The 14,455-nt window shown below is 35.2% G+C and overlaps 1 protein-coding gene across 5 annotated transcripts in view; it reads right to left on the reverse strand.

Annotated features, from left to right (window-relative positions):
- Positions 1 to 10,449: 10,449 nt before the first annotated feature.
- Positions 10,450 to 14,455, reverse strand: part of LOC121298480 (bis(5'-adenosyl)-triphosphatase-like) — a 220,925-nt gene continuing 216,919 nt past the window's right edge. For 4 of the 5 annotated variants that reach the window (XM_041225610.1, XM_041225607.1, XM_041225612.1 and 1 more), the window contains one exon: positions 10,450 to 11,578. In XM_041225610.1, coding sequence (XP_041081544.1) covers positions 11,477 to 11,578 — 102 coding nt within the window. In that variant the 3' untranslated portion in view covers positions 10,450 to 11,476. The remainder of the gene's footprint in view (positions 11,579 to 14,455) is intronic. The other variant, XM_041225611.1, reaches the window with a different exon arrangement.

A 14,455-nucleotide genomic window follows, 5' to 3' on the forward strand; every position in this document is an offset into this window, starting at 1 on the left:
TGATATTCTGCTTGTAACTACAGTATCCTGCTACAGCACGACAGATGCAGCGCTTATCTGCTTCACTTGCAATAATGCGTTTTGTAAAAATGAACAGTTGATAACGACACTTCAAACTTTTAAAATGTGGCCGTGATAATATTACTGAACCGACTTGCATAAGACTGTAAAACTGTAAAAAGCTTTAAGCGGACAAATGACCTCTGGTTCCTCCTGGATACCCTTGAATTCCATAGTACAGTATATAAACATTGCACTGACATTATACTCACATTGCTTTGGTACAGATAGGATGGGTATTCCTAACTGAGCCTAAGCATCTCACCCACTCTCGTTGCACTCTTTCTGCCTTTCCTATATAAAGATATATATAAAGAGCTTCAAGTAATCAGATACTTTGGAGGGCATAGAACCCCCCCCCCCCCCCCCATTAAGAGAGATTGACAGCAAAAATAGAGCAGTAGGGACCAATTACAGCAGAAGTATATGCATAAACATTCCTTTGCTCCTGCTTGTACTCTAGGCACTCTCTTGCTGCATTGTTTTTATTCTCAATGGGTGCATTGTGGGTCTGTGTCAGTGCAAAATTGAGAGGAATTTGTACACTTACACTCTAGGGTCCCAGTTAAGCATTCAACTTACTCCAAGAGTTGAAATTACTGAATATCTAATAAGGGGACTTTAAAATGTAATGTCAAATTACCGATATAAAGCTGTATATATTTATAAGAAAAAAAAGGATTTTGAAAAAAATCATGAAGGGATTAATTTTATGCAGTGGTAGATTAGTGAGCATTATAAATACATATTTATATATTTTTAATTAATGAAAATGTACCATTAATACCTGAGTTTCCTATCTCGCTAAAGCAAATGTAAAACATGGTTCCCCTGAGTTACGAAGGTCACTACATGATTGGCGAGTTACATTTGTAACATTTACATTTTATAATAAATACACTGCTATTTTTAAAATGGTTTTCCCTAACCAATGCCACATATACAGCAACAGCACTGTTATTATTATGTATTAATAATTTATATTAGATAACAGTTAGCATTTCAATAAATAGGTGCCTCTGTGCTGGTGTTGGCTGGTATTATAAGGGATTGACTATGTTCTGCTATTAACTGTTTCTCAAGTTTCTTCTTGTTTTGATGGATTCTAAAACCAACTTTCATTTTATCCAGGCTGATGATAACAGAATGGGCAACAATGTAGACACATCTGACTTACCTAAGCAGTGCTTCATATTTTCATGAAATAATCCCCTTTAGATTTGCTTGAGTAAAAATAATAAATAAATAAATAAACAAGGGGCTATTGATCTTGCGTAAAAACCCATGCTGTTCCACTAATAAGCTGTGCTCTCACATGGCTTAGTTACATTTTCTATGGGGTAGGGTGTTAGCTTGAATATGTTTTTCTTTGTTTATTTCATGTATAATTTATTCCATGCTTAAAACTTACTCTGTGAGGTAACCGTGCAGCAAACCCCAAAGAGGAAAATGAAATAAAATAATAAACAAATAAAAACAATTGTTATTTCTGTAAGACGACAAAAATCTGGACCTAAAGTAAGCACAGTGGAACAATTAACTGAGGCAGTCGTTGTGAAGCACTTTAATCAAAAACACAATATTGTTGGAAAGGCACTTTTGCTTTTCCAGGATCACAGACACAGTGGTATTTACTTCATCCCCACATGGTAGTGTGTTTATGAGAATAGCATAACAAAAAACACAGCCAGAAGATCACAGGGCTGTATTAGGTACCCTCCAGATCCCTCTCAGCCTAAGGGGTATATGGCAGTTTTTGGAATCTCTCTGACTCAATAAAAGATTGTGCTGCACAGCCGTTTGGTAAACGTTATACCTGGCACACTTCAATGAGTGATGGTGATACATAAAGGGTTCATGTTATCTCCAGTGTTTTTGTTTCCTATTGTATTTGTAATACCAGTGCAATAAAAAAGAAAGCATATCATCACAGTATAACAGCTCATACATCTGTGAAGCTTTTGTATAAAATTGAAGTAGCATTCAACTAAAAAATCAAGACAACAACAATTGAGACCATCGCAGTAAGTCACCTTATAGGCATTGAATACAATTGAACAAGGAGTTGAATGCAATGGGAGCCTTGCATTGTGTCCTTGTTAGAAAGCCCAATGTTACATAATGAAATTCTCTAACCCCTTGTTGTCCTGTTTTCTCAACAGTTTTGGATCTTCACTCCCAGCACACTTCAGAATGTACTGCACATATCTGTACAATAAATTACTATATAGAAGATTTAGATGTCTATCCATGGCCTTCACATTGCACCTATTTGTCAGTCGGAACAGACTGATCTACAGGCCCAACTTCCCTACCACAAGGGAGGCGTTTGCTTTAAGAATAGCAGAACATTCCTCAAGATAGCATTGAGAGACTGATTAACAGCATGGGTTAAAGAACCAGGGCTCAGGTGGCTCCAGTCTGTGCAAATCCCTCTGGTTTGGCAACTTTTGTATCAATTTCAAGATGATGTTAGAACAGCATCTAACAATATCCTCCCACTTGGGCCAGGTTGCTGGGAGTTCAGGTTGTCAACCTTAACAGCACAGGCTACCACACTGTCTAAAACAGACTCCTCACTGGCACCAGCTTAAATAATCAATTGCCTTTATTAGTTGCTGAGAAATTGCAAGCAAGCCCTCCCTGGACCTTTCCCCACTACTCTAACTTAATTTATTTTTAATTACTAAATCCCTCCTTGAAACTACTCGGGCATTTATAAATTTTATCCTGCTGCAATATATGAGTCTCTCTAACCCTGTGGGAACCTGTTTCATAGTTCAGCTTCTCGACGTTTATGTGAACCACACTCAGAATTTCAATATGTGCTTCATTTTTTTTTTTTTTTTTTTTACTTGAAGTACAGCAATTCAGTGAGGGCTTAGTTGATTTTGCATACTAATCACATTTTATTTTTAAGAATGATTAAAAGATAAACTTATTTAAATCCAAAATGATGCTGACTGTCTCGTTCCTTTTTCAATGTATATTGCTACTATGGTTTCGAAAGCTATGTGTGATTAAGAGTGTTTTGAAAACCAGGCCCATCTGTGTTCTGTTGGGTTTTAATTAGACACATTCATGAGTTTCAAAACACTTCATCATTCTTTTTCTCTGACTACAATCTAAAGAAATACTTTCAACCCTCTGAATCTGCATAGTATCGGCTCTGTTTATTATCTCATTCTGCGTATGCTTGTTTGTCATTTAGTACTGTTTCGGCACTCATGGACATTGGCATGTTTTATAAACCACCAGGATATCTACCCATTGGGACTGAGCAAGATAGAATTTCTATAATGAGGCCAGTATAAAAATGTCAGCGAGGGCTGTACCCCCTGAATTAGTGATTTTGTAATAGATTTTCCATTGCAAACATACTCTTTCAGGTTGATCAGTTATGATTTTGAAAGAAGATTTCTCTGTGCTTTCTACCATATGTGCACAATGCTGATCCCATGGTTCTCGTTTCCTTGACATTGAATGGCAATCATGACTAAAAATTTATTTTCCTTCATTTATTTATTGATGTATCTAATCAACAAGGTGAAGTTTAAAAAAAAAAAAATCTCTGATCTAATTGTAAATTCAAACCAGCTGTAGAAAGATCACATTTCTGAAGCCAGTTATCTTATTAACCATGTTTCTATCTTATGGCTCCCTTCTGGAGGCCTTCAGTCTGTCTCATTGTTTAAAAAGAGAAATGAACACGCAGTCCTCAAGGGACTCTACAAAATGTATGCATTATGAAGAGAAAAAAAAGCTTGGTGTTGTTTACCTAGCTTTCAAGGTTGATTTGCACATTACTGTACCTTATTAATGGGAATAGTGGTGAAGGCATATTAGTAATTTGCATTAAAGGGTCTTCAAAGTGATGCTCTTTCCAAAAGCTTTTTTTCTTTCCTTCTGCAACTCCCATTTTAAATTTCACTCGCAGACTCAACTTTTTTTCTCAGGGCAAAATTGAGGGGGAAAAATTCCCTGCAACTGCTCAAGTGCAACTCACATCTCCTGAATATCTGGCCTCATTATTATTATCATCATTTTTTAATACACAAGTAGGCTGAAATAATCCCATTTAATCCCACTGTCCAATTATAATACCTCAAATGCCAGCTCTCTCCATCATTACTTTGAAGAGGTTTGTCAAACATTTTCTTCAAAAGGGACTAGGGAAGTATCTTCTGATCATTTATTTTTTAATTATTTGATTCCAGTAACAGTAGATGAAGTAATGATGTCATTCAATGACAGCCATGCTTTACACTTTTTCTTGTTAAGTAGCAGCTATTGCCAACACACTCCTATGCAGTGACTACCAACTGCAATGAGTCCTAATTAAATCCTAATAATATGTGTCAACCCATGTACATCCATTAAGGAAATGCCTGGTTGTTGACATATACTGTACATTTGCACAAGATATATCCTTTAGCTATCTGGGCTATCTATTTTTAAATATAATATTGAATAAAATATTGAATAAAATCAACCACGTGACAGCAAACAGCAAACCATGTAGAACCTTCTAATTTTGAACAATTGTAAATCAAGAGTCCTTTACAATCCAAACAGATGTCTGGTTCAACCACTTTTACAGAGACACCAATACAGATCATGAACAGCAGTTTCTGTTAATTTTCATTACAAGTTCTGCTTGTGCAACGTATATAATTTTAGAAACAACAATTTAATGGCTAATTCTACATATGTACAGAACACAAATTCAATTCAAAGGGGGTATACTTACTGTAATTAATTTCTAAAGTGGACACATTGGGATACCTGCTTGTCCAGAAAAAAAAAAAAAAAGTGTCAAAGTGGCTTGCAGTGTGCACGTGCAGGAGTGATGCCATGTTTAATCAGGAGACAGACAACTGTAATCCACTCAGAACTGGTTTTTAAGTATAATCCTCGTCTGGTGACCAAACAGTAATTCCAGGCAATAGACAACAATGTGTAATGCACTGGAATAAATATACGGGTTGCAGTCCCAAATAATAAACAAAGTCAACAGTACACAAACGATACACAAACCGGGTCACCAGTCCTGGGGTGAGTGCTGTTGTGCTCGTGGTGCAAAATACAATTGATCGTGGTAACAAGTGAAGTGACGTCCAGGCTTGTGCTGGCCTCTGGCGAAAGCTCTGGACGCGTTTAGCGACTACTAAATAACAAGTAACAGTTACAGACGAGACAAAACAAACAAAACACTGACACACGCTATAACACAGGTCCTTCCGGTCGATTCCTTAACCAAAACGAAGGACCAGATAACGTTGCTTCGTCCCCTTCTTGTACCGTCACACATGACTCCTTGGTAAACAATAGCAGCAGCTCCTCCAATCCGCGGCTGCTACATCGTTTCCCTTCCGGGTCAATGAATTAGTGCACCGAAGCTCCACCCCCTTTTCTAGATGATCGACTTTCTTTTAACCATTGGAATGAATTGTCAGGCCAAACAGTCCAGGGTACTCAGGGCCCTCACAGGTTGGGAGGGAGATTTACCACCAAAGATCATAATATTTCTGTCACAGTCGCTGTCCTTTTTCCTGGTTGAATACCCATAATCGTTATAAAGCTTTGTCGTATTTGGTATTTTGGAAAACATTATAAAACATTATGGTTCTAGTCACTGGCCTTGAAAAGGTTAATAGGATACATATGAAAGAAAAAAATACTTTTTCATTTGATGACATGAAGAGATCAATGCCCGATAATATACATATTATATCTGTAAGCCTGTAGTTTTAGACTCATTTATCATATATTGCATCCTTGGAAAGTTTTGAGCAATATATTACAGCCTTGAGGCTTGTGTGTGTGAATAAGAAAATAAAGCACATTTAAGGATATTGTACTTCCTTCTACAGTACCCCTTTTTAATACTAAACCTTGGAAAATATTATTGCCTGCCAGTTAAAACATTATCCCCTGTCTTGCTGTGTTAAGATGTTGCCATAGTGTTTGTTTTGGAGAGAAACTTCCTCTCCAGTGCAAAAATTGCCAATTCTAAGCACAATAGTGATGGAGGATTTGACAACAGGATTATCTTCTTCTTTTTTTTTTTGCGTCACCTTAGGGCTACAGTATAAGACGAAGGAGTCACTATAGGCATGGTAATCTGACGCTGATGCAATATCATTTCCCACAACTTTCTAGACATATCCTGAGGACTAGTTCATAGACTTCCATTACAAACTAAGTACACACCCAGGCCTACTACCAAAATGCTTCAAACTTGTTTAAGAATACAGTTTTATACTGTAAATAGTTGTTATAATTACAATCATTTTTTAAAATTTAAGCATATTGCTGGGTGAGTCATTTTTAAACAGGATGGTGTGATGTACATTGGGGTAATTCATTCAAGAAAGAAATGCAAGACCACAATTACACTCACTTAATGTATCACTCATCAAATATAGATCCACTTTTTACATATGTATGTGATTTTTTTTTTTGCAAACTGTATTCAAGTGAATGCTAAATAAATTTACTTTTACTAATGTTTGTAAATTTCCTTATTAAAGTACAGTATGAAAAATGACTTGGAATGAAATCTGTATTTAGTCTATATATAAAAACAAAACTGAGTTTAGCATAAGTTAGTGCAACATGGAAAATCTCAATAGGCATTAATAACAATAATATAGTCAATAAACAAAAAATGTGTTTGCACTGTACAGTATAGAGGACTAGGAGATAATGTTTGTATGAAAGCACGGTCCTTTTACAGTACTTCGTTACAGAGTGTAAAGTTAACAGCCTTTAATAAGTTGCTCATTCTGTTCATGTCTTGTAAGCCTGTTATTGACCGTAAACTTCATATTAAAAGGCTACATTAAGAGTTTAGCAGATTAGTCAAGAGTAGCAGGCAGTTGGAAAAAAACATGTTTTATTCATTTCGCCCTCTGAATCAAAACTATTTTTTTTCTCTAAGTGTTTATTTACAGCGCCCTCTGGTACAATAAAAGTGATTGATTATACCATTATTCCACTGACCTCATAATCTTCTGTAATATGTGAGTGTCATTAAGGTCTATAGCCAAGCCAGTAAGGCAATTAAACCATACATCAGTAAATAATGGGGCTAGCAATATTCCTGTCATGATTGCTGTCTGAACCTCTAATTTATATTCAATAGCATATCCAATTTATTTCAAAAACTTCTTAAATGGCTAATTACATGCAGTATGTTTTAAAGATTGAATTTAAGCTATTCATATTTGCTATTACAATGAGTGAGAAAAAGAGAACAACAGTGAATTATATTCTGCGCTGAAAGCAACTGTGGCCTTATTGTTTTGCCCTGCATGTATTGTACATACTGGAAAGCTTAATAGTACATGTCTAAATGTAAGCCTTTATCTCTGTAAAGCCACATTTTACAGTTTTCATCCTTGGACTTCATGATACAAGTATCATAGGTTTTAGCTAATATGCCCTCAACATAATTGGCCTTCAAGGTCCATTTTTGCTGCAGTAAATTTGTGTGCTTCTTTTTCTTTTAATGTACGGCACATGCATGAATAATATATTTCACGGCACGTTAATTTTCAGATTTTTAATAAAGGCGAAATTAGCAAACATTTCTTGCTCGCAAAATATTCTTGTTTTACAGTAATTGTAAATTATCACATTTTCTTTGGTACTTTGTTTAGTTTAGTTCCCTACTGAAATTCAATTCAATGTTGTACAGATTCATAATTTTAATGATGTTTGTACAGAATGAAAAATACATGCAATTAAATACATGCGATTTCCAGTACATTGTAAGTACAGTATTAGTATTTTAATTATTTATTACATATATGTAATTGTTATAAGTAAAATGTATTCAAATGCATTTTGTAAGCTTCATTTTTATCAGTATCCATACAAATACATTACAAATATCTGAAAATGCTTTTTTTATTGTTGTCTGTGGATTCTAAAAGAAAATGTTACCATGGTGATATTTGACTTTTTTTTAATTTTTTTTTTTAAACCACACCATGTCATCGACAACATCATCTCTGGATCAAACACGCTGTACCTGGCAGTTTGATAAGATATTCAACAGCTTTGCTCTTTCACTGCGCAGGGCAAAGCTGTCATCACTTTTATCCCAAGATGCTGCAAATTGGTTTGTGTATTTATTATACAGTAAACTGTAATCACATTGAGGAACAATGGCATAGGCTACAAGAATACAAGGAGACACGGTGCAGACGTGAGATTCCTTGCAAAAGCTCTGGAAATACACCTCAATAAAGTGTAATGAACCAATCCACCACCAATGCCATTCCTGAGACTCTCAAACAGGTTACTATACTGAATAGTGGGATGGATTACAATGTAAACTATTGTCCAATGACTAATACGTTGACACAAACAATGTTATTACTTCTGATCTATTACTCAATACTATTAAACATTCACTAGCGCTGCATTTAGAAATACTGAAAGAAACACAATAAATAAAATCACAAGGTGTGAACTAGAAACCTTTAAAGGCCCTCAGTGGTAACAGACTAGTGCATTGATTTACCAAGCCAGCTCATGCTACATCTCTACTGCCTACTTTTGATATAAACTTGTATTTATACAGTAAACACATTTCCTTGAAAAGTTTATACAGAGCGGCAGCAGGGTGTACTCGGTAAAACATCATGATTTAGTGAAGACTGAAGTCTTGAAACCAAGATATTACATCTCACCATGAAACCCATTGAATTATTAATCCTTTATTGTTTATCCTCTAGCTATCAACCTGCTTCGAAGATTATGAATTACTAAAAAAAAAAACAATGCACACATTTCCAAATGTATTTTACTGTCTACTTTGCCAAGCAGATAACTAAACATCCTAATAAACCATTCCTGGAAGAAGCACCTACATAGCTGATAAACTTCAGAGGGCTAGATAACAAGCACCACTGCATCTGTGGTTATTCAGCATCCATGAACTTCTGTTACATTCCAACTGGGCCTCTCAAATCCCTTTCAGCTATTTTCTGACAAATGCATTGCTGCTAAGAACACAAGTCACAGAGAGTGAAGCTTGTTACAACGCCTCTTTCTAATCTCTACCACCCTTGTTGTCTCCTTTACCACAATACATTTGATTTAATGAGCCTTGCAATATTCCCTTAGCAGCTGCTGTGTTTTTTGCGCCTCATGCTATAATGCTACCTTGATTATGTTCATCCAATTTGCCAGACCCAGTCTGGAACCTTCAGTTTTCTTCCACTTTTTTTTTTATAACCACTTTTATACTTCAGACATGATACTCATGTGATCCAAGAACTGTGACAAGTTCCTAAACCACAATTTTAATCCTCTTAATGTCCACTAATACATACCCGTTTTTTCCTGTGCTCTCACAGTTCTGTTGCTTATGAGTTATGACCAGTAATTCATGTATAATTTGTGTATAAATCACTGGAAGATATGTCAAGATTACATTTATACAACATGTACTGTATGTTGATATCTTTCATTTGCTAAATGCAGTGGAAATTAAAACAAAAACTAAACAAAACAAACAAAAAATAAAAGTGTTCCCATGTGAATTTAAATCAACATTCAACCTCACGAAGAAACTGTTCACATGTGGTGTATGAAAAGGATACTACTCTGAAGCTTTACTGCACATGTGAGCATGTCCACACATATTGTAGTTTTATGTGGGTTTTCTGAAAAGTGCAAAAGCTTTTGCTAAGTAACAAAATAGAATGGTGAGTAGTCTTGAAATGTTCATGTTCAAATTCTGGTAATATTCAACCTCCTATATCACAACCACGTACACACTTTGGACTTGTTTCAAAACCAGCCACTTCCATTCTGTTCCCAATGGTTTGCTTTCTTTCTCGTTTGCGTACTTGGGCAGAATGTTGAAGGTACTACTTTTTGTATGTTTTTAGGAAGCATGGCACAAATCAAAAACCCTAGATGGACAGGCAATGTACTTCAGAATCACAACCTGAAAGCAATACAAGGCAAGGCTGCATATTTTAAAGAGATAAGCTAGGCACTGTCTTTCTGTGCATGTACCTGTTTAATCAATGGTTTCTATCAACACAGAGATCTTCCAATCAGTTGTGCATTGCATTTATTTTTACATTTTGCTCTATACCTGTAAAACTGCCTATTTAAAAACCTAGACCAACGTATAATGCATTTGACAGCACATTCTGTTTGATCTGCGCATGAGTGCAAATGCCAAAAACCAAGGATATAGACCAAATGTTTATGCAGCTAACGTTACCTGAAATGATGTGTGCTTTTCAAATATTTGAAATGGATTAATTCAGAGGAAGGATTAGTTGTGGTGTGCATATGAACAGTAACAAGTCCCTTGCTACCTATTAAAATTGTATGTGAGTAAGTTCAGGAAACACTTTGTGTTTTAGAATATTGTTTTAACCAATGTTAAGCCAGTTTACAACAACCTGTCGCCACCAATCACTTCAGACAGTTACAAAACACAAGGAACAAAAAACTGCACAGCTTTAAATATAAACTGTCAGTCACATGACAGAAACTCAATTCTGATGGACCCTAAAGTATAATAAACGTTACACCAAACACCTTTATATTTGTCACATACAACGGAAAGGAAGCTTGGCTGATGTTTTCTGCTCTTGCATAACTGGATCACACCAATTCTGATTTCTGAATACCCTGGTGGCAAATACAAACAAAAGAGGAATGGTGCATTAGTGTCTACATTACAATATTTAACAGTTCTCAAAACTGGGAGGATGTCTTGACATGATTAAAAATACAGATTTCATCTTGATGAAAAAAACAAAAATGTGAGAGATTTGTATTTCAAAAGTTCAATTTTTGATAGTTAAGATTTATGGAAGTGCAGAGGCACAGCATGATTTCTACATAAAGGTCCTATCATTCAGTAATTTGTCATTATTAAATTTTGATTGTAATTTATCACTTTGAAGGTTGTTGTTATTCATATACAGAAGAAATATAGCTAGACAATATCAATTTTTATCACTCAAAATATGACATTTTTAGGTGGGAAAAATATTCCACGTGTTTCAGAATATACATTTTACAATGTATTTTACAGGGGAACAAAAAAAAAACAAATACACACAAAAAAACCCACATTATTTAAATGTAACAATTTAGTGGGCTGTCATGCTTTTCTATTCTATGTATAGAGTGTGGTAATTTGAACTCCGGGATTTTTCATAAGGAACATTTCTTGAAATGAATTGGACACATATATTCAGTAGTTTGTGACTGGTTCGAGGAGTGAAATTCAGATGTCTTTTAATAGACATTTAATAGCCAGCAAAGAAAACTGTTGAAATACACTGTGCTTTGAATCATGCATGGTGTAGTACGATTTCTATACAGTTCTTCACTGTATAATGCTTTCAGCTTCAACCTACTGGGGTGGAATCTAGTTAAAATATTTCCTCAGAGCATCTGCTTCCGCTGCCATTTCCTCTTCTGATCTCCACTTGGCAGGAATGTCTTCTGCTTCTTTATCATGCTCTTGGAGCTGTTAAAAGATACACGAAGGAACAGAGTTTAATATTTTCCACTGTCATTTGTAATCAAGCCTAGCGTAAGCTGTACTAATTGATTCCCACCATGATCAGCAAAAGCGTTTTGTATGTGCATGCAATTTCTCAGTGAGTAGGGGAAAAATAACAAAGAATAGCAAATACATGATACAGTCCCCATCTAACACAGTAACACCATTAAAACACATGTGCTAATCTAAAACCAGTTTGTTCACAACATTTTGAATGTTGCATAATATTCATTGACAAAACCATTTTGATTTAAAAATGTGTCCTCATGAATAAAAGGCCATGGTTTTTTAACACATGGCTATTTCTTTCACTTTTGCCTTGTTTGACAGTGTATTGTCTTTGGAGCTGTGAAATCAATAAAGACCTGAAGTACGAATAAAAGTATTGTAGTTTGTCTGCTGTCTTATTAGTTTTGTGCAATCCTTGTCTGCCTTAAGCGTAAATAAATCAATGTTGCTGTTGAAATATTGGCCATTTTTGAGAGAGTGTACTGGAACAAGAAAACCAGATCTTCTTTTTTCATGTTTCTTAGGGTCTCACCTCTTAGTATTCTTGTTTTTTTGCGTTTTGTTTGGGTATCTCGAACATGAGTTACCAGCAACGTAACCGTTTCCTGTTTTTGATATAGGCTGGCACCATATTATGTAAAAGGTATTTATTATCATAAAAGTCTGCAGCTGATAAACTGTAGTATGTTTTAGATTTAAAATGCATGGCCCCACCAAATATTAACTAGAGACATTGATCAAGCCAGATGTTCTGGATAGATTATATGTCCAGTCACATATGACTTGTCCTGATTGAGCTAAGGTCATATTAAGCATTAATGGGAGGTCTACCCGTTATTGATTTTTATGTAAACTGCAGAAGCACAGGCAACAAAAAACACTATGGCAGCACTGTTTAACCACCAAGTAGTGGGATTCGTGTTTATTACAGCAAAACCAGTAGATGTGACCTGTCACAGCTTCTGGAGGGCTAAGAAGAAACATATCTGAATAAACTAGTATATAATGGGTAAGAGTAAATACTGAAGGCACTGAACACGCTCAAAGAGCACAAGCAAAAGCTGATACTGTACATGCTACTGAAGTTGCCTGCTGTAAATTTTTCTTGAGCTGAGACTGCAAACAAAAGTACTAAAATCATTATTTTAATTTTGTTACCAGAAAAAAAAAGTTACTAAATATTAGACTTTAAAGATACAAATGCATATTTATTTAGTTTAATAACAAAGGGTTAGTGTCCTACAGGTGATTCTAGTGTATATAATGACATTCCAATCCATGTAAATTATACTTAACTTTGCAGCTTGTGGTGAAAAACTTGTTTGGCTTAATTCAATTTCTACTCATAGACCAAATGGCATTTTTGTTGTATAACAAATTAGAATATATAATGCAAGCAGTTATCGGGGAAACTTAATACAAAAAAAAAGCAATATGACAAATATATCTGAAATATATCATGAAACACAGCAGGGGAGAAAGAAGAGGGAGACGATGAACGTATCATGCCGAAGAACAAAGAAACCCCTTTACTTATCATTAAAAAAATGATATCTTATATCTTACTTAACTGATGATCTGCAAGAAAGCTGACAGTAAGTGCACATAGAAAGAGCAATTTCCCACTTGCAACAATTTATGCAGGAGCATTACAATGCACCAGCAACCATGGAGGAAAAACATCTATTGTGACATGTTCTTCCTGTGGCATTATTTTCCTTTATCGAGATTGTAAAAATAGTTACTCTTAGCATGTTAATGAATTGTAGCTGACAAAGAAGGAAACTGAACCAGACAAAGATTCACATTTTGATACTGTTTTAATATTCAATTGGCAGTGGCCATGGATGCAAAGCAAATGCTGATATACTTCTTTCCTTTAATATACAGAGGGCTTCATGCAGTAGCACGACCAAAACCTTTCATTCGACTAATGAAGATTATGTATTATGTTTCAACCGTAATAGTATTAATCATAGTTTCTGAGGCCTCAATGCATTATCAACGACATGGTTTTGCCCATTATGCATTTTCTTCTCCCAAGGGAAATTACTGTTTTTTGACCTTGGTGTCTTTTTTTCTATAAAACCCAATAAATTATTATCGGGCTACCAAACATACAGATATGCATATTTATAACACACTTTGGGGGTGTGTGTGTGTGGGGGGGGTGTTCAAAAAACAGTTTTATTGTATTGAACTCATTGTATGGTAACAACAGCTTTAGTAGCAATTAATGTTCTAACAAAATTTGTTCATAAAATGACTCCATTAATGCTTTCAAATTGAGTCGATGAGGTAGTTAATGAACGCATTTCTTGTTAAAAAGCTTAATTGTCGTAGGTCAAGTACATCACTTCCTGTCTCAACAACTAGCTAAGGGGAACTTGTTAATCAAGGTGCATGTTAATGAGATTCAGATAAAAAGAATAGAAGCATAATTCACTGTTACGGAAACTAGTAGCGTACAGGCAGACAGTTCTTCTAAAGCAAGCATGCAGCCAAAAAAATAAAAATAATGGGAACATCTACTCTGTCTATAATTTGTAAACATAATTTAAAATTGTGCATTTTGTCATCCAGAATGTACATTTATTTAGAACACTTCACACATAAAATGCAGATTCACGATTATCTGGCGTGGGGGTAAAATTTGGACGGCATGGATAAAAAAAAAAAAAAAAAACACTGGTCATTTACCCTCATTCGGGGGGACATTTTGACACAGATTACTGTATACAACTATTTTAATGGGCACTTTGCAATTTTTTTTGGTTAAAAAGAAAAAAAAAATACCTTATTTTTTTTTGGACGGGGCGGGGGGGGGTAAGT

This window comes from Polyodon spathula, chromosome 23, assembly GCF_017654505.1.
Source record: "Polyodon spathula isolate WHYD16114869_AA chromosome 23, ASM1765450v1, whole genome shotgun sequence".
NCBI classification, from domain to species: Eukaryota; Metazoa; Chordata; class Actinopteri; order Acipenseriformes; family Polyodontidae; genus Polyodon; species Polyodon spathula.